The 22079-nt window shown below is 49.6% G+C and overlaps 7 protein-coding genes across 7 annotated transcripts; 4 read left to right on the forward strand and 3 right to left on the reverse strand.

Moving 5' to 3' along the window:
* Positions 1–1155: 1155 nt before the first annotated feature.
* On the forward strand, positions 1156–2565 carry BP5553_01092 (S-adenosyl-L-methionine-dependent methyltransferase; the record flags this gene model as incomplete). The annotated part of the gene is made up of 1 exon (XM_032009715.1): positions 1156–2565. The coding sequence occupies one exon, from the start codon at positions 1156–1158 to the stop codon at positions 2563–2565; it is 1410 nt and encodes a 469-aa protein (XP_031873769.1).
* Positions 2566–3831: 1266 nt separating this feature from the next.
* Positions 3832–4892, forward strand: BP5553_01093 (Uncharacterized protein; the record flags this gene model as incomplete). The annotated part of the gene is made up of 3 exons (XM_032009716.1): positions 3832–4227; positions 4308–4478; positions 4542–4892. 3 exons carry the CDS (start codon positions 3832–3834, stop codon positions 4890–4892), a joined length of 918 nt encoding a protein of 305 aa, XP_031873770.1.
* A 2903-nt stretch (positions 4893–7795) lies between these two features.
* On the forward strand, positions 7796–10672 carry BP5553_01094 (Uncharacterized protein; the record flags this gene model as incomplete). The annotated part of the gene is made up of 1 exon (XM_032009717.1): positions 7796–10672. The coding sequence occupies one exon, from the start codon at positions 7796–7798 to the stop codon at positions 10670–10672; it is 2877 nt and encodes a 958-aa protein (XP_031873771.1).
* Positions 10673–11254: 582 nt separating this feature from the next.
* On the reverse strand, positions 11255–13084 carry BP5553_01095 (O-acyltransferase; the record flags this gene model as incomplete). Its single annotated transcript, XM_032009718.1, has 4 exons — positions 11255–11628; positions 11682–12337; positions 12388–12846; positions 12912–13084. The coding sequence occupies 4 exons, from the start codon at positions 13082–13084 to the stop codon at positions 11255–11257; spliced, it is 1662 nt and encodes a 553-aa protein (XP_031873772.1).
* A 917-nt stretch (positions 13085–14001) lies between these two features.
* Positions 14002–18661, forward strand: BP5553_01096 (uncharacterized protein; the record flags this gene model as incomplete). The annotated part of the gene is made up of 7 exons (XM_032009719.1): positions 14002–14005; positions 14071–14194; positions 14257–14445; positions 14505–16731; positions 17418–17677; positions 17727–17968; positions 18015–18661. 7 exons carry the CDS (start codon positions 14002–14004, stop codon positions 18659–18661), a joined length of 3693 nt encoding a protein of 1230 aa, XP_031873773.1.
* A 109-nt stretch (positions 18662–18770) lies between these two features.
* BP5553_01097 (uncharacterized protein) lies at positions 18771–19307 on the reverse strand (the record flags this gene model as incomplete). The annotated part of the gene is made up of 1 exon (XM_032009720.1): positions 18771–19307. The coding sequence occupies one exon, from the start codon at positions 19305–19307 to the stop codon at positions 18771–18773; it is 537 nt and encodes a 178-aa protein (XP_031873774.1).
* A 1242-nt stretch (positions 19308–20549) lies between these two features.
* Positions 20550–21560, reverse strand: BP5553_01098 (uncharacterized protein; the record flags this gene model as incomplete). Its single annotated transcript, XM_032009721.1, has 4 exons — positions 20550–20894; positions 20952–21145; positions 21198–21269; positions 21347–21560. 4 exons carry the CDS (start codon positions 21558–21560, stop codon positions 20550–20552), a joined length of 825 nt encoding a protein of 274 aa, XP_031873775.1.
* Between the last annotated feature and the right edge of the window lie 519 nt (positions 21561–22079).

Raw genomic sequence — 22079 nt, forward strand, 5'->3', positions numbered from 1 at the left:
CGCTCCGGGCAAACGGGCATCATGAACTGTGGATACTGTATGGTTGGCGGCTGACCAGTAAATGTTTTATGGTTACCAATCTATTGTAGTCCGTAAATTCGACTCTGAGGTGTCTCTTGGGAAGGGAAGTTGGGTGCCTCGTTCAATACGAAGGACTTCATATCTTTGGCCACTTTGTGGGGGGCGATAGAGCGAGAGAGCCTATGACGACTCGCTGCGATTCCGATGCTAGAAACTGTACGAAGTCTTCATACGAAGTAGGGGGGTGGCTAATGCCATGAACGACTCCAGTTGTACGAAGTAGGTAGTACTACTTTGTACTCTACTCCGTATACTGCTTTGCTCTACTTTGTATAGACTATCAATCTATAGCACAAGGTGATTCTCCATATTCCGACTCCCAGGTTCCCACATGGACAGTACAGTTGCATGGTGTGATTAGCCTGGGCCCGGAGCTCAGGAATAGGCCACAGCGCATCCACCGCCTAGCAGCCTGGGCCCCAAATGCGCCGGGAGACGTCGTCAAGGAGATACAGAGTCCAGTAGCGCTACTACGTACTACATACTACGTACGAAGCATGAAGTATGAAGTGCACAGTCCATAGTATACATAGCGCCCTCCTTACGGCATAGTACGTAGTACTTCGTACTGGTACGCATATCACAACCAGCCAACAACCCAACCCAACCCAACCCGTTGAACTAGAACTCGAACCAGAACTGGAACCAGAACCAGACCCAGAACCACGGGCAACAGTACAGCCCCAGGCGCCGGTTTCTCCTTATTAAACTCCAACACCTCCACTCCAACTCCCTCCATCCAACACCCTCCCACCAACAGACATCTTTATATCTCCAAGCTCTACCCCTTTGCCAACGCCGTCCGCGCCACCCAACCGCACTCCCAAGCACTCGTACTTGAGTACCGGTGTCCAGTCAGATTCACATGTAACGTACACTTTCCTTGACCGCCGCCACTCATAACCAACCCCTGGGTTCTAATTACAATTTACTTTCAGTTCCATTTCCAATTTCGATTCCTCTTCCGTTTCCTCGTCCTATTCCTCGTCCTCCAACCAATTCCGCCCTCTCGCACCCAGTCCCAGACGACAACATTAGCTTTCCGTCCGCGTGACGAAAAGAGTCCACGATCGCATGTTTCTCGCATCCGCAACGCCTTTACCTGATTATAAACACGCCGCAAACCAGTCCACGAGAACCCGCGCCCAGTCCCAAGCAATCGCCCAGGCAAATCGCAAATCATCATCCACCGGTGGCAGCTCTCGAAGTAAGCATGGCCATTCGGTAGAATCACAGGCTGCGGCAGCAGCCCGGGGAGATGCCGCTGGCCGGTCGAGTAGCATATCCAGTACAACGGCATCCAGCGCTCTAACACAAATTACAACCAGCGACTTCCCCCCGAGCGAGGTCTCCGTGAAACCGTTCACCACGCGGAATGGAAGACAATATCTCCAGGACAATGGCTTACCTTACCCGCTTCCCTGCGATCTGACCGAACTTCACCGACAAACGCTGCGGACCATGCTGCTATGTCAGGTTTTCAATGGGCCTCTTTGCTCACCTGCTTTCAACGACAAGCCCCCCAAACGCGTGTTGGAGGTTGGATGTGGAACGGGGTTTTGGAGCGTGATGTGCCATCGACATTTCTCACAACGGGGCTTCTCTTCAATATCATTCACGGGGATTGATATCGCACCTGTATCGCCGGGAATGGCTTCAGAGGATGATATGAATTGGAGGTTTTTGCAGCATGATCTACGCCGGGTCCCGCTGCCCTTCCGAGATGGCGAGTTTCATTTAATCATGGCGAAGGATATAAGCATGGCCACGTCGACAACCGGAATGCAGCAGGCGCTGATGGACGAGTATTTGCGGATTCTGAAGCCCGGTGGCACGTTGGAGATTTGGGATAGCGACCATTCGTTACGAATGCTGTTACCGCACGCGCCACCCTCTACGAATGATGAAGCCGAAAACAACGATGACGAGGAACAAGTACACACGAATGCTATGGGTACATACACATTAACGCCACAAACTCCCTTGGCGACGCCGCAGAACCAGTATCTGATAGAATATAATGGATGGATAACTAAAGCGCTCGAGGCAAGGAATCTAACCCCAATGCCCTGCACGACAATGCGACCTCTGCTCCTCCAGGAATCCGAGGAGTTGGTCGACATAGATAACCGCCGTTTGGCAATCCCACTGGGCGAACTGCGATGGGAGCGAGAAGGAGTTGGTGGCGCCGTCACCCAAGGCACAAACGGGCTGTCAATCTCCAAAGGCAAATCGAGAGACGTCGAGCGGAAGACGTTGACTGCCGGCCAACTAGCCCTTCGTAAAACAGCCCTTCTGACCGTTGTCCAGATGATTGAGAGCCTGGAGCCAATACTCAGGGATATCAGTGGGAAGGGCCAGGACGAGTGGGATCGCTGGCAGGGGAATATGATGAATGATTTGCTCAAGAACAATGGCACGTCCTGGGGAGAGTGCTTGGAGGTGGGCGCGTGGTGGGCGCGGAAGAAGAAGCCGCCGACTTGAGGCCCTACATGTGATGTTGGCTACTCACGGAACATTGGACGATTTTCGCCTGGTGCCCAATAATGATGGGCACTTTATTTATCCGCGTGTTCGTGGATTAATATTGGCGCCTCAGATGCGCCTGACTTGCTTAGGGTTCCATTGGCTCAAATACAGAATGCATTTGTACATGGGTGTAGGTTTCGCGTATCGAGCTTGGTGGGTTAGGACTTATTATATCGCTGGCGAAGCGTTCGATATCTTTTTAGATAGTACCTACATGTATCTCATCAGCAGCAGCTCATAGCATTGCATGTTTCCAACCACCCAACATGTGGATATATAATACCAAAGTCATGCACCATTGACCTTCTGCTACAATACCAGCCTCTGTGATATGAAATTTAAGTAGCTTTACTTACAATGCTTCAATTTCTAAAGGTTCCCACACCCAGATGTCAGTCATATCTTACACACCTTGCATAGATGAGTTGCGGACGCAAAAATACCTTTCTTGACGAACTCAGCTCGCTCTAGGCCCCGCTGGATCTCAGCCTCGTCCTGCAACCCGGCATTGCTCATGAAAGCTTTGTGCAGCCGTGGCCGAAAATACTCGTAACCTAGGGGATATTCACGGCCTAGATATAATAGTTCTGCAAAGTAGCATTAAATCATGTTCCATGCGAAGCCTTATAATAATTGTGCAGGGCAACTAGGTGATGTCTGGAAACGAGGGAGAAGCAGGAAATGAATACCTTTGTAGATAGCTATTACCCTATGCCGAAGACTTTGGCTTGCCGGTGACGGGACCATTGCTGTGGTGATGAAAAGACTCGAGATACCTTCGCAGCTCGATTGGAATTGGGATTGAGATGGCGGAGGAGACGCGTCCTAGTTGTGGTATGATGAGCGTCGTAATGGCAATGGTGCAAATAAAGCCGATGATGCCAGGAAGTGTGGCGGCTGCAAGCGCTATTATTGCAGGGCAGATCTGACGGGGTTAAAGCTTCACTCCGTAATTGCGATTGTGATAGTAATTCTCGGAAGTCCTACAAGTGGTATTAGTCTAGACTTGCAAAACGTGCGAAATCTGACCAGTCTTCCAAAATGTAGTTTGCTCCCGGTGGAGGTTCCACCAACCCTGCTTGTCCGGACCGTGCCGTCATCGGACATCAACCGCGGTTGTGGTTTTGGCGGGGAAGCTTCAAGTACAACGCCTTCGTGCCCTCTCAATAATTCGGTTCCTGGTGGCAATTGGCCTCTGCTCTCTTGATCCAACCGCCCGAAATGAAAGTTCGACTCCCCAAAGTATCTCCCATACTTTCAGGAGCTTCCAAACCCTGCATTGTCCCCCCCCGACGCTTCTGCTCAACCGTCTTCCAAAACCCCCGCTCTAGCTATAGCACCGACATCACCTCCCAATTACAACGAGGCGTGGAAGCTACAGAAGCTCCGGCCCCAGCGATACCCAGCCCCAGATGGCTGAGTGATATGAAAGCCAGAATAGGCAAATGCATCATATTTGGACTAAACAGCGAGCAGACGCGCGTGGCCGGCGGGGTGCTCCGATCCTTGGGCGAGGACTGGAGGGATCTTGTTGCTGGGCGGGAGGGTTTTCTGGTTGACAAGAAGAGAGCGGGGATGTTAAGACAGCAGGTCGTGTGGGGGGAGCAGGATAGTATGGTTTGTTTCCCAGAATTCGATTGTTCTACATGCTCGAAATTGCAGATGTGTATAAATGCTAACTCTGGTCGCTGATGTAGTCGCACGTTAACAATGTTACCTACGTCCGATGGGCCGAGAGTGCGCGCATCAACTGGGCCTATAACTATGCCCTCCATGCTGATCCGGAACATAAAAACGAATGGTGCGAGCTATGGACACCAAGAGGAAATGGGCTCATTTTGAGGAGCATCAGGACGGATTACAAATTCGTATGTGCTTTCTTCTCGAGGTCCCCTTTAAATCATGAACGCATGTTCTGATGATAGCTCCAGCCGATGACCTGGCCGGACCACATTTCCGTCTTCCACAAGCTACGCAGCTTGCCTAGTCCAACCGACTCACATTTCGTCCTCGACGTCATGATTCTATCCGAATTACACCAGAGACCGGCCGCGAGGTGCGTAGAGGACATCGTTGTTTACGACTATCTCCAAGGGAGGAAGACGGCTATTATCCCCTTCATGATGGACGCCTTCCTCCGTACGTGGGAGGAACAGGAGAAGGAGAAGCAGAGGGTTACACAGCAAATTTCCATGATTGAGGGAATCGTTGGAAAGCTAGAGAACGAGAGTTGGAATAGGCCTGACGCGAAGGAAGATATGGGGGGCCCGAAATCGAAATAAGAGGAATGAAACCCTTGTGGAGATGAAAATAGAAGGAAATATAATTCGCGAGCGCGAAGGGTGATTTTTCAAGCGGGCGACTGCACATGTACGACTTTAGTCCCTTTGGGGGATGGGCGTTGGGGTGATGGGGGCTACTGCGTAGATGCAGTACAAGCAAACCGGTTGCTCATACCTGAGTACAATAACCCATCACCTATATTAGCCCCCATTATTTTTGCTTCATGTGGGTATTCCCACCCGGAGTAGAACCAGTATCGGTATCTATTCCCGCTAGCCACCAACGAGCTAGAAGTCCGCAACAAAGTAATGCAGAAGTTATGGGAGTCCCTCTATAACTTGAACACAGCTTGTTCTTGTTAGCGTATATCTTCCATGTTAAGACATACCTACTAATATATTTGATCGGGTCTTACTAGTAACCACGTTCTCTTCCTCTGGACTAAGAATCTGGTCGATTGCCTTGCCTTCCTCCTCAAATCATGAGATGTTTCCTGCGGGTGACGCCCCCCTTGCAGACATCAAATACCTTTTTGGGCAATGAATAGGTGGTAATGTATATAGGTAAGGTTTGGTTTTCCCTTGAGGCAGCCATAGTATCAGATTTATATATTCAACTTTAGGTGTCAGACGCATGAGGATTAGCGCAACACGCCACAGGGAAAATGCCAAGTTTGAGGTGGGAACGGCAGATGCACGTCACAGGGCCTTCGAAAATTGCCGTGGAGTGGATATATCTGTATTTAAGATCAAGTCAAGTGGCTACACTTATTCTACAAACCCCATATCCGCTCGTAAGCTGCGTACAGTATCGTACAAATGTGCACTGTGCAACCCTACTTAATAATTAATAATTAGAAGAGCCATTTGTCGGAATGTGAAACATTTATCCAGCATCCTTGCCATATCGACATCCTAAGCTCGTAGCTAGTCATGCATATGCAGACGCCAAATCAGATTGGGGCGTTGCCTGCGTCGATCAGATGTGTTGGACAAATGATAATACGCGATTATTCAACAGTGTTCTGCTACGCTACGGCCTCTAGCTTTGAATGGCTCAGTTTGGTGATGGATGTCCATCCAAGCGGTGAGACGATTCAGCAGCACCAAATTTCGAATACTTCATCGGTTTGGCGTGCGGACCGAGCCACGATCCCCTCTGCCATAAAACAAATCTCGAAATCAAGTGACCGCGGCCCAAGACCTCGTCGGCTCCGTCGGAGAAGAGGAATATAGGTGGCATCGTTTTGCTATGATGTTTTGGGCTCCCAGGATCAACAATCAGCTGTTAAAACAAGACCCATGGCTGCCAGTATATCATCGTAGCTGCGTGACCAGTCGAGCTAGTAATCAAGGGCCATCGCCTGGAGAAGAACTGTCCATTGACATCGCTGCCCACGCACGCCTTATTTCTTCCATTCGCCGGGAATCAGTTTGCTAAGTCCAAGTGCCGGCACAGCACACAACGTGAGTGGCGGGGATAAGATATATATCCTCCAGTGACAGGGACCATCTCCGCATCATTGTGCAATCAATCCACTTTGTGGTAGAAGGAGGTGTGTACATTAGTTTGCGCGAAGCACTGAATTGTGTCCAGGTTTGTGCAGGAAAGCCGGTTCATCTGCAAGAAAGACTGCAAAATAGGCCCAGAGCTGCAGCTTTCTACCCCTCGCCAAGGCTTATCGGGCAAGGAATTATACAATGATCGACGATTCTGCATCCTTATTACGGTTCACAAAGGTAGGGCTTCTAACCTACCATACCAGAAATGGACAACCGTGGCCCGAGGTTTGTTGCTCTTCAGCTGCTTACGGAATATGTCGATTGTTTTGACTGAACTAGAGGGCTCGGCATGAGCCCGGCACCGGTGAGGAATCCAAGTCAAGGAGGATTGCTTCGTGGGCGGATGGGAGTGGGATGTCGTCCTGGGGACCAAAAGGCTATCTATCTCTGCGCGTTGAGCCAAAACAGGGCCGGGAATAATCAATTGAGGCTTGTATGAGCAGAGCAGAGCACGAAGAACGGAGTCTCTGCTCATATCTGGGATATATTAGATTCTGTGCCCGACCACCGTGTCTCTGCCCCTGCAAGCCTCGGATTCGGAACATTGAGCAGCGGGTGGCTGCTGGAAGTTCTGCGGTGACTCCACTCCATGAGGCTTCTTGCTTCCTTCTCACGGCGTGTTCGCTGGGCATCATTGAGCTGGCTTGGCCTGGGTAGAAATCTGTATCTCAGCTATTTTTTCTTCTTTGTCTTGGTCCCCAAGGAAAGGCTTCTTCTTCTCTCGTGGGTGGCTTAGCTAGCACCGGGCCTGGCGGGAATCCATGTAAATCGTAGAGCTCCTGTGCACTGCTGGCTGCATCGATATCGAGGGCAAAAGGCCTGATCTGATAGTTGAGTGCTATTGCGAAGTTCAAGAATCTGGTCTGGCCTGCTCTGCGCAATAGTGATCGGCCAATCTTGTGTGGTTGTGATCGCGGTTGTGGTTGTAAAAGAAAAGACGGCGAAGGCGCCGGGAAGAGCGGACCGCGCACTAAGTACTTGTAGCCCATCAGCCCCAAATTTAGGATTTGCGTCGCCAGTTTCCCGTAGCTGCCGGATTTTCGCCAAACCACCACCACCGCCAAAACTCACGAACATCACCATAACCACACCCACATCCACCACCACCACCACCACCAACATCACCCGTTATTCTTAATCCACCACCTGGACTCCGTCGCCTTCGGATGAGGAATCCACAAAGACACGCTTCGTCCTGCTCTCGACTCGGTCATCACTGGCTATAGACTTCCCCCAGGAGGCATCAACGGAGCAGAGCTGCGGATTGTTCAGGCTGAGGTTCAGCCCAGCTCCAGCTCCCTCTCGCTGACTCGGAAGTCGCTCTGGGTCAGCAAAAGCGTATGCCTCGTGGCCAGGCCACAGCAAAGCGTCAGCAGGGTGTTGCAAACCAACGCGATACCAGGCATGAGAATGGACTTGTAGGGCCCGGAAAGAGGGTGCAGAGGCAGAAGAGTAATGGCCATCTCAACGGGCATGCGAAACAACCAGAGAACAATTCAAAGTCTCCAACGCCCACGCCACCACTCCCATCTCTGCCTTCGAACGCTTCATCTCCATATCCACAGACAAACGGACATGCTAGGCAAACACAACCACACCCAGCAGATGCTCATTCCGCTGCAGATCCCAAGATGTCCAACGGAAACGGAAACGTGAGGCGGCCCTCCGCTGGCGCGTACTCGGAGTCCTCCTCGTCCGAATCCTACCACAATGTCCCCGGCATATCCAATGAATATCACCGCCGTATCGATGTCAACGCGGCAAAGAACCCCGCCGTGCACCGTGACGTCGGTCCTCTCAATCTTGCCCTCACCGTCTTGCGGTCCTGTCCGCTGTACGATACGATTGCCATCCTCATTGTCCTACTCCAACTTCCGCCGACCTTCCTCTCGCTCATTCATCTCCTCTTTGCAACCTTAACCTTTGTCCCACCCTCGAGCTCGACGGCCACGGGATTGAGCTTCACGGACATATTTGAAGGGACAATGGGGACACCATCTGTTGCAACAATCTTGGTCGTGGATTTGTTTGTCTTGATGATATGGCTGTTTTTGTGGAACCCCGCTCAGGATATTGCACTGGACCTAGCCCAAACCGTGATTGCGTTTACCCTAGGTGGCGGAACCAATGGTAGGGATGCTGGCCTAAAGAATATTTTTATTTGCTTTTCCATTGTGGGCATGTCACATTTTACTCGCAATGGCGACATGAAGCAATCAGGTCTCCGTGCTCTGCTTTCCTCATCAAACCGAATCTTGGGATCACCAGATCCCGATGACCCGCTAGAACAGACCGCTCACAGTGTCAATAAGAAGGGAGCGCATGGTTGGATTCGAAGCATTCTTGCTATACACATTCTTGCCCAAGGGCTTGTACGTTATGTTCGAGATTGGTATGTTAGGAGGAACTTGAGAGAAAAACGGGATACGTCAACTTCTATCAACGACCCAGAAGCAGGGAAAGCACTGGCAGATCCCGGCAACGATTTCTCAGTTCCCGCCTCGCAAAGTCAAGACAACGATCCCACAACACCCCTGCCCGTTACCAACACCGTTAGTTCAAAGAAGAAGAAGAAGCAGAGTGCCCAGGTCCGTATACGACAGCCTCTGTGGGCTGCCCTAGCTAGCACGAAGATCGTGGTGGTAAAGGAATACGAAACTTCGCATACTGCAGCCGAGTCTGCCGGCACAAACGCAACAGACATCAACAACCTCGGAAATGCGCCATTCAATACCGAAGCAGATCGAATATGGATAACATATGTTGGAACTGATGAGGTGTTGTTTAGCACGAGTTACTTTCCCAACTATACCCCGTCTGAGAGTTGTGAGGAGAAGAATGTGGATTCATCTGGGGTTGACAAGTCAAAACCTTTTTATGTCCGTGTTAATCAGACAATTTGGCAGCCTACCCGCATCAATGCGGCTATTGACCCCGAGCGCCCGGCAAGGCAGGATTCTAGATGGAGTGGGGAGGTTTTCGGCCTTGCGCCTGCGTCCAACTACGAATGCGAGTTTGTTAGCACCGCCGATCATACCGTAATTTTCTCTACCAATGTTCGAACGCTTCAGGCTCCTACCGCGGATACAGCAGTTGGGCTGTCTCCAAACCCTCAGGTCAGCGGTCGACCCGGTTCTCCAACTACAACACTGAAAACCTCTATTGCCTCATCAGAAGTGAAGCTCACGGAAGAACGGCACCGCCAGAAACGGGAACGCAAAGATCAACGAGCGAAGCTACATTCCATTCGAAAGGAAATCGACAAGCTCGCTAATAGTATTGCTTCTTCTGGTGGCAACGATGACCGCGTCAGACAGAAGATCCAGCAGAACCATCTTCATACAAAACAGGCTGAAGACGCCCTTATTTCTCTTGCGGAGGAAATCAAGTCGCTCGAGACTGTTCCCAAGGACGATGCATCGCTCTATGCATCCTCAAAATCCGAATTCCAAACCCAAAAAGAACAGCACAAGCAATCCCGATCCGAATTCAACAACACCAAGCAAGCCGCCGAACGCGATATCTCCACCCTGAATAATGAAATCTCCACCCTCCAGCAGAAGCGTGAACGTATGCAATCCCGAATTGCCAAACTCAACGGGGAGCATGAGCGTATTACAGACGCAAATGCTAAAGGCTTGGACGAGGTTCAGAGGAAAGAACGCGAGAGACAGGCGAAGGATACAGAAAGGGCTAAGATTGATATAATATACAACGACCGTCTTGCTGTTTTGAATGCCCAAGTACTGGAAACAACTGCGGCTCTTCAAGTTATGTATAGGAATATCGATACTATGCAGCAGGCCGAGATATACGCAGCCGCAAGCCCCACAACCAGTGTGCCGAATCTCCATGCGAGCTCTGCTTTCGGTCCTGATGTGATTCCTGAGGGCCTTGCCAGCGCCGCATATCCTTGGAATCCGGCTATGCCAGCCACCACTGGAGGATATGTTCCTAGTATCTATTCTACTCAGCTCCCTACACAGCCGCAAGGCTATAGGACTCGAGGGAGAAGTAGTAGCATGCTGAGTAACTTGTCCGGCTTCACGCAGAGCGATGGTGATGCTCCTGGTCCCTCGTATCCTCCGCAAATCGGAAAAGCCGTCTGGTATGATGCAGATAAGGAAAGGAATGGAAGTAGCGGCAGTGGCAGCGGTCCTGGTAGTGTTGGTGACCCTAAAAGTCCCATTGTTGGAAATGGTCATGTTGCGAAGTAGATGGGTTTGACGCTTGTGACGGTAACTGTGGTAGTGCAGTAGTTAGGTGTTCCAAATGACAGATCCATGATGTCTCACTATTGCTCTTTGATTGTTGTGTTATGTTGTATCTGTGCCCTTGCTGGTTTTAAATCCGATGCCCATGCAGCTTCTAATCTCCTAGTAGTACCCCTCGATGGGAAAACAGCAGCAGCAGCAGCAGTAGATGACCGCAGTTCTATTCAACACAAGAGCGGATTAGGCCGGTCTCAGTAAAAGGACAGACGCAATTTGAAAAGAATGGTCTTAGCCTTCGTCGCGCTATATTCCCTTGTTTGGATATTAGCTGTGTCGTGGAAGAACTGGCCGGCAGCTGTTGCTTTATATATTTAGGTGTTGGGTTACTTTTACTAATAAGGGATTTATGGGCAATTGCTACGGCGTCTATTGAGATTGACGTTTACGTTAAATAATCATTTGATTCGTAAAGTAGAGATATAATTTACAGAGGATAAAAAGGATTGCGATTTATATTGGGTATATGGGAACGACACACAGGTATGTAAACAACACGACCAGACTCCACCACATCTAGCCGATATATCAACAAAGAACATACAACGAACACATCATGCTCAATCCCAGAATCATCGAGCACCAAAAACACACGTTGTTCAATACCTTCTTCCCCTTGACCCATTTCGTGCGCTGCAACATGACGATGGGCAGCTGGCTCATCTGAGCAAGGAATCCGTATCCTCGGATCTTCTTCGTGATGCACGCCATCACTATTTCGTGGCCAATTGCGGAGATGAGGAACGTGATGAGCGTTGCCATGGGACGACCAATATGTGGCCTTGAGGCGCTGTAGACATGTCTGCGGAAAAAGTGGTGTACAGGAATGTTCCATTCACGGGAGAATTCAAGCCAATCCGTGCTATTCCACCAATCTGAGTAGAACCTCCGATCTGCGAAGCCTTGAAATGGGGTCAGCAGTTCTCCCAAATAATCGAGAGGTAAGGGGGCTTACGTGTTATCTCGGCAAAAGCACCAAGAACATACTCGAAGATGACAAGGAAAACTAGAAGGAAGATGACCATAAAAGGGAAGAGGAGCATGGATATGGATTCCGCCAAGATAAGTGCCGTCTCGGAAAACGAGTCGACCATCTCGAGACGTGTAGCCGCCTCGGCTAGCACTGGCACTATGAATTCTTCGGAGGTGATCGTCAGGAGGAAGATGACGCCAAATACAGCCAGAATTTTGTAACCCAGTTGGGACCAAACAATGCCACTTGTGCGCGGATACTCTAGCTCGTAGCAAAGCGTAGGGCAACATAAGTAATCCACATAATTTGACCAGGTCAGGTTTTTCGGGTATGTGATGTTCCCCATGGGGGATATAAGCTCAAGGGCCAGGTCTTCCTGTAGCTCTGATACATCTAGCCTTTCTTTGGCGGTGTCCTCTTGCTCGGTTGATACCAATGGTTGCCCAGCACTCGGATATTGATATGCTGGCTCCTTCGACTCTCCTGTCGACGGGTCATCAAGGGCCCGCAATCTTCGTTCTGTCTCGCTAAGGTGACCGTTATAGAACGCGTAAGAGTGCATCTTCATGAGTAGAGTGAGAGTATGGAGGGTTAAAAAGACTTGGGCAGTCCAAGTCCAATCACGACGGAAAGGAACTCTAAAAAGGGCTTAGCAATAGAAAGCAACCCGGGGCCGGAAAAAACGTACGCAACCCAAAACGCGAGCCAGACGGTTTGGTAAATGCTCTGAATGGCCATTCCGCCCCCTGCCCACCGGAGACCTAGTTTTTCCCCAATCGAACTTCTGAAGAGTCGATGTAGGGGCAAGCTAATGGAGGTGGTGGCTACCATCAGGAAATCTGCCACAGCAAGCTCCCAAACCTTGATCGCAAATAAGTGCCAGATCTCCACGCGCATGGGATAGCCAGTATCCTTGATATTCCGCAGCATAGTCGTTATGGCCATAATTGTCAGGGCAATCCAAAACAAGATGTAGAATCCCTGAAAGTCCCGGTAATCGCTCATGGGATCTAAGTGCGATACCCTCGAGGCATATTCGATGGTCGGAAATAATCGACGGCGATTCTCAGCTCTGATATGCTTACGCGCAGAAGATATGTGGTGGGCGGATGGAGGCGCATCTGCTGGAACTGGAGTGGAACGGCCACTGGAAAGGCGTTATTAGTGATGTTCAACATATGTGTATAGATATAGATGCAAAGAACGAAATACCTCGTCTGCCCCGATATATTGCCATTCCCATCCTCGCTCACAACTAGCAGGCCTTCTTCGCTCTGGGTCCGTAGAACAGCTGGGTTGGGAGGTTTGACGGCGCGAGGACGAAGGATATGGCCATGGCCGGCCTTTCCGTTCCCATTGACTAAAATCTCTGCGGAGGTAGACATCGCGAGAGTGGGATCTCAACCGGTAATGGACAGCCAAAATGCCGCTCGGGAAGCTTTTGGAGGAGTGATGGGATTAAGAACTCTTTTTCGAGGTCTTTTAAAGGTTTGATTATCTGGACCTTCTGGGGGCTACATTGGATTTTCCTATCATTAGGGAGATGCCTAACGTGCTCTGACTGTGCACGTAGTAGATACCGAGGTAATATAACTAACAAGGAGGAGTGAGCTTGACGTAGACAAAATACGAAGAGCGAAGGACCGGTATGTCAGCAGTCAGAAGCTGCAGGAGCCTCTCTTTGTCCGTCCGGAGTCTTGACTCTGTCCGTCCATGATTGTCGCCGCGTCGTCCGGCGTCATCATCATCAGCCACAGCCTCGCATTCGGGGGCGTCCATTATTGGCTAAGGCGACCCCTGAAGGAAGTGGCTGTAGCGTCAACGTCTTGCCCTCTTCGGGTGTTAGTGCCTTATGCCTCGGCAGTATCAACAAACAACAGATGAGGCATTAACTGCTGTACCTAGGTAATGTACGGAGTATACCTTACCTAAACACGATGCTTCCTATATTTAGATTGCGGCCTAAGGCATGTTATTTTTTACTGCTGAGTAATAATACTCTTGTGGCCTGAGGCTGCAAATCCACTGATCCACATCGAGTGGAGTAAGTAACCCACTCGTACTCGTATTTGTACGTACTCGGACTTTGGAACCCCAAGCGAAAGTCGTCCATCAATATCGACAACGGAACCCCCGAATGTCTCATTGCCTACCGCGTATGCTTGAAAGTACCCTTCCCACGATACCAGCCCGTTATCCTACCAACACACCGTGCTCTTTTCCGCAATATCGCAATTGCCTTGCCTGAAGCTGGTCGGCATTTTCCCGGTTGGCCCAGTGAGGGGCCCGACACCCAGCTAGGATGAGTTCTTGTAAACCCTCCTAATTCAAACTTTGTGTGATAAGTTTCCCCCCAGCTGACGGTTTGAAGTGAAGCAATTCATCCGCAATGTGCGTGCGTCCAAGACAATCGCCGATGAGCGCGCTGTGGTGCAAAAGGAAAGTGCCGCCATACGAGCAAGCTTTAGAGAGGAGAGCGGGGACTCAAACGTCAGGTAGGAGGCCGGAAGCCGCGCTGCTTAACACCCTTCGGACTCAAGTTGACGAGCCTGCCTAGGCGGAATAATGTCGCAAAGCTACTATACCTTTTCACTCTCGGGGAGCGGACCCATTTTGGCCAGATCGAATGTCTCAAGCTTCTTGCATCGCCACGGTTCGCAGATAAACGGTTAGGATACTTGGGCACGATGTTATTGCTAGACGAGAACCAGGAGGTGCTGACTTTGGTCACAAACTCGCTCAAAAAGTAAGTGTGGATTATTGCAAGATACCCGTTGGCTTTGGCTAACATTTTCGGTCCGGTAGCGATCTCAATCATTCCAACCAATATATCGTCGGACTTGCTCTATGCACGCTAGGAAACATTGCTTCAGTTGAAATGTCTCGAGATCTATTCCCTGAAATCGAAACCCTCCTCTCTACTGCGAACCCATATATCCGACGAAAAGCTGCCCTCTGTGGTATGCGGATATGCAGGAAAGTGCCCGATCTTCAGGAGCATTTCCTCGAAAAGGCAGCAGCGCTTCTGTCCGACCGTAACCACGGCGTCCTACTCTGCGGCCTCACCTTGGTGACGAGCCTTTGCGAGGCCGATGAGGCCGAAGGGGGAGAGGAAGGGGTCGTGGAGAAATTCAGACCGTTCATTCCAAGCCTTGTGCGCACATTAAAAGCGCTGGCGAGCTCAGGATATGCGCCAGAGCACGATGTCACTGGCATCACAGATCCATTCCTTCAAGTGAAGATCTTACAGTTATTAAGAGTACTCGGACGGGGTGATGCGCAGACGAGTGAACAATTCAACGACATTCTAGCCCAAGTTGCAACAAACACTGATTCCTCGAAGAATGTTGGCAACTCGATTCTATACGAAGCGGTCCTAACCATCCTTGACATCGAAGCTGATTCAGGGCTGAGAGTGCTTGGGGTTAATATCCTTGGCAAGTTTCTCTCCAATAGGGATAACAATATTCGCTATGTGGCACTGAATACGCTCATCAAAGTTGTCGCTGTCGAGCCAAACGCTGTCCAAAGACATCGGAATACCATCCTCGAATGTTTGCGTGATCCAGATATTAGCATCCGGAGGCGCGCGCTCGATCTGAGTTTCACACTGATCAACGAGAGTAATGTCAGATTACTGATCAGGGAGCTGCTGGCCTTCCTGGAAGTTGCAGACAACGAATTCAAGCCAATAATGACCAGTCAGATTGGCGTCGCTGCTGATAGGTTTTCGCCGAACAAGCGATGGCACATTGATACCATGCTCAGAGTGCTATCACTTGCTGGGAACTATGTTAAGGAGCAGATCCTGTCGTCGTTTATTAGACTTATTGCTACAACGCCAGAACTGCAAACATATGCTGTGCAAAAGTTATATGCCAGCTTGAAGAAGGATATTACCCAGGAGAGTCTGACACTTGCCGGCGCATGGTGTATTGGTGAATATGGCGATGCTCTCCTTCGAGGTGGCCAATATGAAGAAGAAGAGTTGGTGCAAGAAGTGAAGGAGAGCGAGGTGGTAGATCTATTCTCTTCGATCCTAAATAGCAGTTATGCTACACAAATCGCGACCGAATACATCATCACATCGCTAATGAAACTCACAACACGCTTTTCGGATCCAGCCCAGATTGATAGAATCCGACGAATACTGCAAAGCCATTCGGCTAGTCTGGATGTTGAAGTACAACAGCGTGCGGTAGAATATGGGAATCTTTTCGGTTATGACGCGATCCGGAGGGGTGTTTTGGAGAAGATGCCCCCTCCCCAGATTAAGGAGGAGTCGAGGGTGTTGGGTGAAGCCGCGAAGAAATCCACCAAGGCAACCAAGCGAAAGTCAAAGAGTGCGAAACCAGCAGAAGAAGACCTGTTATTTGATTTGATGGGCGATGGCAGTGTCCCATCAACGGATCTTGGTGCCAATGGTTCATCGAACAACGCAGACCTGCTCGCTGATATTCTTGGCGGTAGCCCATCACCAACAGCCACATCTCCTACCCCACAGCAGTCCAACATGAGTTCGATTATGGATCTCTTTGATAGTTCTAGCGCGTCACAATCTCAGCCACAAGCAGCTACTCCTTCAAACGACCTCTTCTCTGGGATGTCGTCACCACCACCCCCATCAGCAGCACCATCAATTCCTACTCACTCCTGTTACGGCCAAAATGATCTCAACATTGCCCTTCAGTTACAACGAAATGCTGAAGGTATGATACAAGTATTGGCACGATTTCAGAATACGTCAATACATCAGTCCTTATCCGCCGTTGCTCTTCAAGCGGCTGTCCCGAAGACCCAGAAACTTCAATTAAACGCGATGTCAAGTTCGGAATTGGGGCCAGGCGATGAAGCGACCCAGTCCATGAGAATTACAGGAAGTAAAGGGGTAAGTGGTCCTTCGACATTTGTTACACTACCTGCTAATTTTGAATCAGCCTCCGTTGCGTTTGCGCCTGAAAATTTCATATACGCATCCCTCTGCGGGGCAGGTGTCGGATCTGGTAAACTGGTCGGAACCTGTATGAACGTAGTATGCCATAGCGATTCTAAAATAACAACAGGCCATTTTCTGTGCTAAGTTTGAAGGTCCATTATAAAAAAGTTAGGTTGGTATTGGATAGTCATCATGTAGTCCATTAGTGTGGCGCCGAATTGGCAGCTCGCCTTGCTATTCGATATCGCTTGCACAATACCGGTGGTATCTTTGTATGCCTCTACTGCCTGTTACTAACCACCAAGGTGACGTTAGCGCTTCAACCGGGTGCTTTCTATTTATGTTCCTGGACACTAGGTATTGGGCTATGCCTGGACCAGAGCCCGGGCACGATGTAATGACTTGCATTGCTTGGCCCACTTTACTAAGGCTTTTGCATCCGGTTCCTGAATACCTAATGAGCCTTGGCTCTATCAAGTATAGCCCTCCACTCGATCCTGTGAAGAATCAGGCAATTGATATGAGTAGTGAAAGTCCCCTGGACTCTAGTGTGTCTGTTGCGCCTTCTTAATTTGCTCTTCTATTTAACTTTGGGCAAGAAGGTCGCTCTCTTTTACAATCACTTACCAATTTCACAGCTTTTGCAGCACAAATTACCCCCCTTATTCATTGTAAACAACGTTATGCTAGAAAATATCCGTGATAGGGTCTATAATACACCCCTTAACAGGTGAGCGCCTAGCGCTGTGGAAGGGCCTGGATACCGCTGATCATAGTTTTAGAAAGACCCATTGTTAGATAGAAGCACACTGCCTTTCACAGCATTCTCGCCGCCTCAAAGCATGCTTAGTTCTCGCCGAGTACAATGCTCGATATCAGAACATGGCACAGGTCTTAATTCCGACGAAATTATTGTGCCATCAGTATCGGTGCTCGAACTGAGAGGACCCACCGTCCGAGACGAATTCATTGACGCGCGGATCAAGAATGGGTTCGCTCAAAAATATGGTTGCCTCCTAGTCCTGAAGATACCGGCCTATTTGTGAGCCTCTTGCTATGTAGGCATTAGGATTGTGTTTAATTAGACCTAGTCTTCGGACAACGATTGGAGCATCTTCTTCTGTCGAACTAGGGTTCAATATGGGTACCTATGTCGCGCAGAAGCTATCACCAGCGAATATTTACAGCATCACGATAACGAAATCGAATCCAGCTTTTATGGAGACGGTTCGGGAGACAGAACGTAATGCAAAAAACATGGATAGCCTCCAGGTTTTAATGGACAAGCTGGAAAGTGGTGAACCCGTAGGCGCCCAGTTTGGCGATATTGACGGTAACAAATTAATCTTATGCGCAATCACGGTCGCTGACTTGAACAGCGAGTACAAGAGGGTTACGTGATATACTTGGCATCACCACAGCTTATTTCATGTCGCAGGACCGAGCATTTCGCACCAAATGCGTCGAAAATGGGTACGGTGAACTTCATCGTGGATCCATCACCGTCGTCACAGCAGGCATTCCTGTAACGGTCCGAACTTCGACTCTATGTCTCAATACCGTGATATACCACCATCGCGGCGACCCTCAACATTGGATCATTGTCCCTCCTTCACAAAAAGCAGCTTTTGAGGATCGATTGGTCCAAGAATTTCGAACACAGATACCGACCCAGCACTGCTCCCAATTCGCTCGGCATCTTGGGATATGGATCCCGCCGAAGATTCTGAAAATATGGGAAATCATATTCTTCGAAGTCACCATGCGCGAGAAGGAATTCATGGTTATATTCCCACATGCGTATTACTGGTCATGGAGTGAAGGGTTTGGTATACTAGAGAGCAAGAACCAAGCTGGCAAGGCCTGGGATCATTCTTCCTATAGGGAATGCAGCCCGGATAGTCTGCTCTGTGGGATAGAGGGATTGGCTGAGCAACTGCTACCTTCACCCGAAAATACTCTTAGAAAGGTTGAAGATGTGTTGGAAGATGAAGAGAATAAGCTTAATTTGTTAGCCCAAGCATAGTCTTAGAATCAGGATAGCCGGGACGACTCTATATACTTCTAATACACTTTCTAGATCGGTGCTCTTACGACTTCGGAAGCTGAAATAGCTGGCGTGCGGCAGCCAAACATTACCACCACTTCTCAAACAAAATATTTCTCTCATCCATTCCCTCCGCTTTCTTGAGTATTTCCACAAATGCATCTGTCATCCCCGGCACCCCACAAACGTAGCACACCACATCCTCTCTCTCCTCCACCGGCCCCAAAGCCTCAAGTAAATCTCCTGGATTAATCCTCCTCCGCTTGAAAGGGATATTCATATCGCTGACCCTCACATAATCCTCTCCATTCTCCTGTTCGTTGCCCGTCAAGAATAGCTCCAACTCTGCTCGTTCACCTAACCCCACAATCGCCTTGCTAATCGGCTCAAGGAATAAAATCCGCCCCCTATTTTCAACACCAGGATCACGAGTCGTATAGAGGAATTTGATGTCGAATTCTGGACTGTGTCTTCGGGTTTGGAAGTCGAGCGCAATTTGGCGCAACATACTTATTAGGGGGTTAATGCCTACGCCTCCTGCGATAAACAGAACTCGTTTTGGTGCCGCTTTCTCCCCTGGTTTTGACTGCCTCGGCTCTTGTTGACTAGCGGCGGAGGTTGACATTATCAGACTGGGAAATAGAGGAGGCGGCCATGTGAACGATCCTCCGACTCGGACTTGCAGTTCTTTTCCTAGGATTGATGAGGCGGGCTGCCAGAGCCAGGCTGCTGGTGGATTGAGGGGTGAGCGCTGGATAGCTAGTTGAATGTGAGGCTTCTGTTGGTCTGGATTGCTGGTTGGATTTGCAGAGGGCGATTGGGGTAATAGCTCTGAGGGCGCAGAGGTTATGGTGAAGCCTCCCGCTTTGGGGGTCGAGGGGACGTATACGTCTAGCCATTGTCCAGGGAGGAACTGGGCGTGGTGGGAAGGTTAGGAAGTTAAAATAATGGATCTGGATAAGAGTAGGGGACGAGGATTAGGGGATAATATGATATAAAATTTGTTGGTTGGCAAGCGCTTATATCTAGCAAGAAATGCGAAACAGTGGCAGGAATAATTCCAAAAAACACAACAAGGAATGGTATAGAGTACTTATAATTCCAACTAGGAATTATGTATGGCTCCAGTTATGGAGCATTCGAATTATAAGTTGGCGAAGTACACACCTTTATCAAATTCCCAGACTCAACCAGTACCAGTTGAAACAATCTTATATCCTCGTTGACTTGTTCGACATCATCTAGTATAACTTTGTGGAGCCTCTACATGCACAATCCGAATCAGCATTTGAGGCTTCGCCTCTGATCTATTCATTTAGGAAAATAGCGAACTGCTGGAAAACAAAAGCATGAATCATTCCTCACATTACCACGTGGTTCATTCGCCGTCCTATCTATGTGCGGAATTGATATTTTTGATTTTTTTTGCATTATGTGCGAGAATGGCAATGGTAATGGACAAAACGAGCGGGTTAATCGACGAATGACGTACGGGTGCATGTCAAGGGATTGTTTGATGAGAAGGGATGTTTGGACTTTGGAAGTGGTTACGCGAACTATGCTTTAATAGGCATAGTGCGCTACTTGTGTGCCTCCCCTGAGCCCCTTTTTAACAGAGCCGGACTACATTTATGGATAGGGAATAGGGTTCAAGTTGTTTGAATATAAAGAAGTGAGAGTGGTGAGTAGCGGAAAGCGTATCATAAATCATATAGCTCCGTACAGGTTATTACTCGTCCTAAAATCGAGACGGTTTCTTCGCTATTGGCAGGCCTTGTGTCTCCTTCCAGCCTTCACCTTTTTACTAAATTCCATCTCTTCATTTCCCTCTCAGCAAGCTTCCCCACAACGACTGGGGCTATCCACTTTAAACCCGGGTATCAGCAGAGGCAAGAGAAGGAGCGACATTCTTTTGTCCCATGGCTGGGAATTGTTCACTCTGCTGCTTCTTGTTGGCTGAAACCTTACGCCAGATGAAGAACCCAACCAAGCTAAAGATCAGGAGACCTCCAAGAGTGGCACCCACAATGGCTCCAGCGAGGGCACCTGTCGAGATGCCGCTTCCCTTAGATTCGGTAGTGGTGGTCGTGCCGGTTGCAGCTGAGGGGGCAGCTACGGAAGATGGAGTGCTTGAAGCAGGGAGCTCGAATTCAGCAGAGGTAACATTGAAGCAAGGGATGGTGGTCGTGAAGACCTCCGCATCGATGAGTGTCTATAAGACATGTTAACGCTAATCCTCATCAACTACTAGATTACGAGTGATACTCACAACATCTGCACAGGCATAGAATTTCTCGGTGGGGCCATCTTCGTACTTGGAATAATACTCTAGTTGAATGGTTGCATTTGTGCCCGAGGTAACTTCACTGGGGGTCTTGGGAACTGGGTAGCATTGATGACCAGGGGCGACCGAGACGACGTCGTGTACAACTTCGGTGGTGAATTCGGTTTGGAGAGTTGGGTCTATGGATGAGAGTTAGTACTGAAGGCGCACTGCCCCAACAAGAGTACACACTGTTGCCGTAGGCCATGCGGAAAGCAACGTGGAACGCCTCCTCGCTGATCGACAGTGAAACGGCACCCTTGCCTGTTAAAAGTGAAGCATTAGCATCGTTCGTTGCAAAATATAACGACTTGTGAACGCCAGCCATGTGTTAAACTTACTCATAGGGAACGATGTTCGGTTGGTGATGGGTGCATTGCTGCCACATGGCGCAATATTGTCAAAGTCTGCTGACCATGGGCGGTCTTCCGGCCAGAGGAATGCGACGGGGCCCATTGTGCCTACCGCTGATGCGCCGTGAACCTCTGCAGTGGCATATTGTGGCAAAGAGACCAAAGTGGCCAATGTAAGCGCACGAAGAGTGTTGGAGAGCATCTTGAAGATTGAAGCTGCACGTTTGACGGGAATAGGGTAGTCCTGCGTGTTGGGATGACGGGTGGGTGCCTGGCAAGAATGTTCTCGAAAGGAAGTGATATACTCGATACCGCTTGGTTGATATCTGCCTCCTTTATATGTGTCCGGGGGAGGGTAGGCATAACAGCAGGTCGGGATGAGCGAGAGGGAAAAACCGGCCAACTTCGGCCTCGGTTTCTGGGCATCCTATCATGGGCTACTTGAACCCACTTCCGCCTTCACGTAGGCCGGTTTGTACAGAGTCACAGTATCACATTGCGTTGCTCTAATAGGCTCTTCTATAGCCAAGACGGCAGGAGAAAGGGCAACCATCCACGGCCCTCGTGTTATTGTGCCCTCTTGCAGGGCTACTGGCTTGCGCTGGTTACCTCTCCTGAGTATTGCCTGGCTACAGGGAACCAACCACACTACAGCATTGCCAGTGACATTTCCAGCCCCATCTAAGAGGTGAGTTGGGAAGATAAGGTGGGGCGGGGGGGG

This window comes from Venustampulla echinocandica (genome assembly GCF_003357145.1).
Source record: "Venustampulla echinocandica strain BP 5553 chromosome Unknown scaffold_0, whole genome shotgun sequence".
Classification (NCBI taxonomy): Eukaryota; Fungi; Ascomycota; class Leotiomycetes; order Helotiales; family Pleuroascaceae; genus Venustampulla; species Venustampulla echinocandica.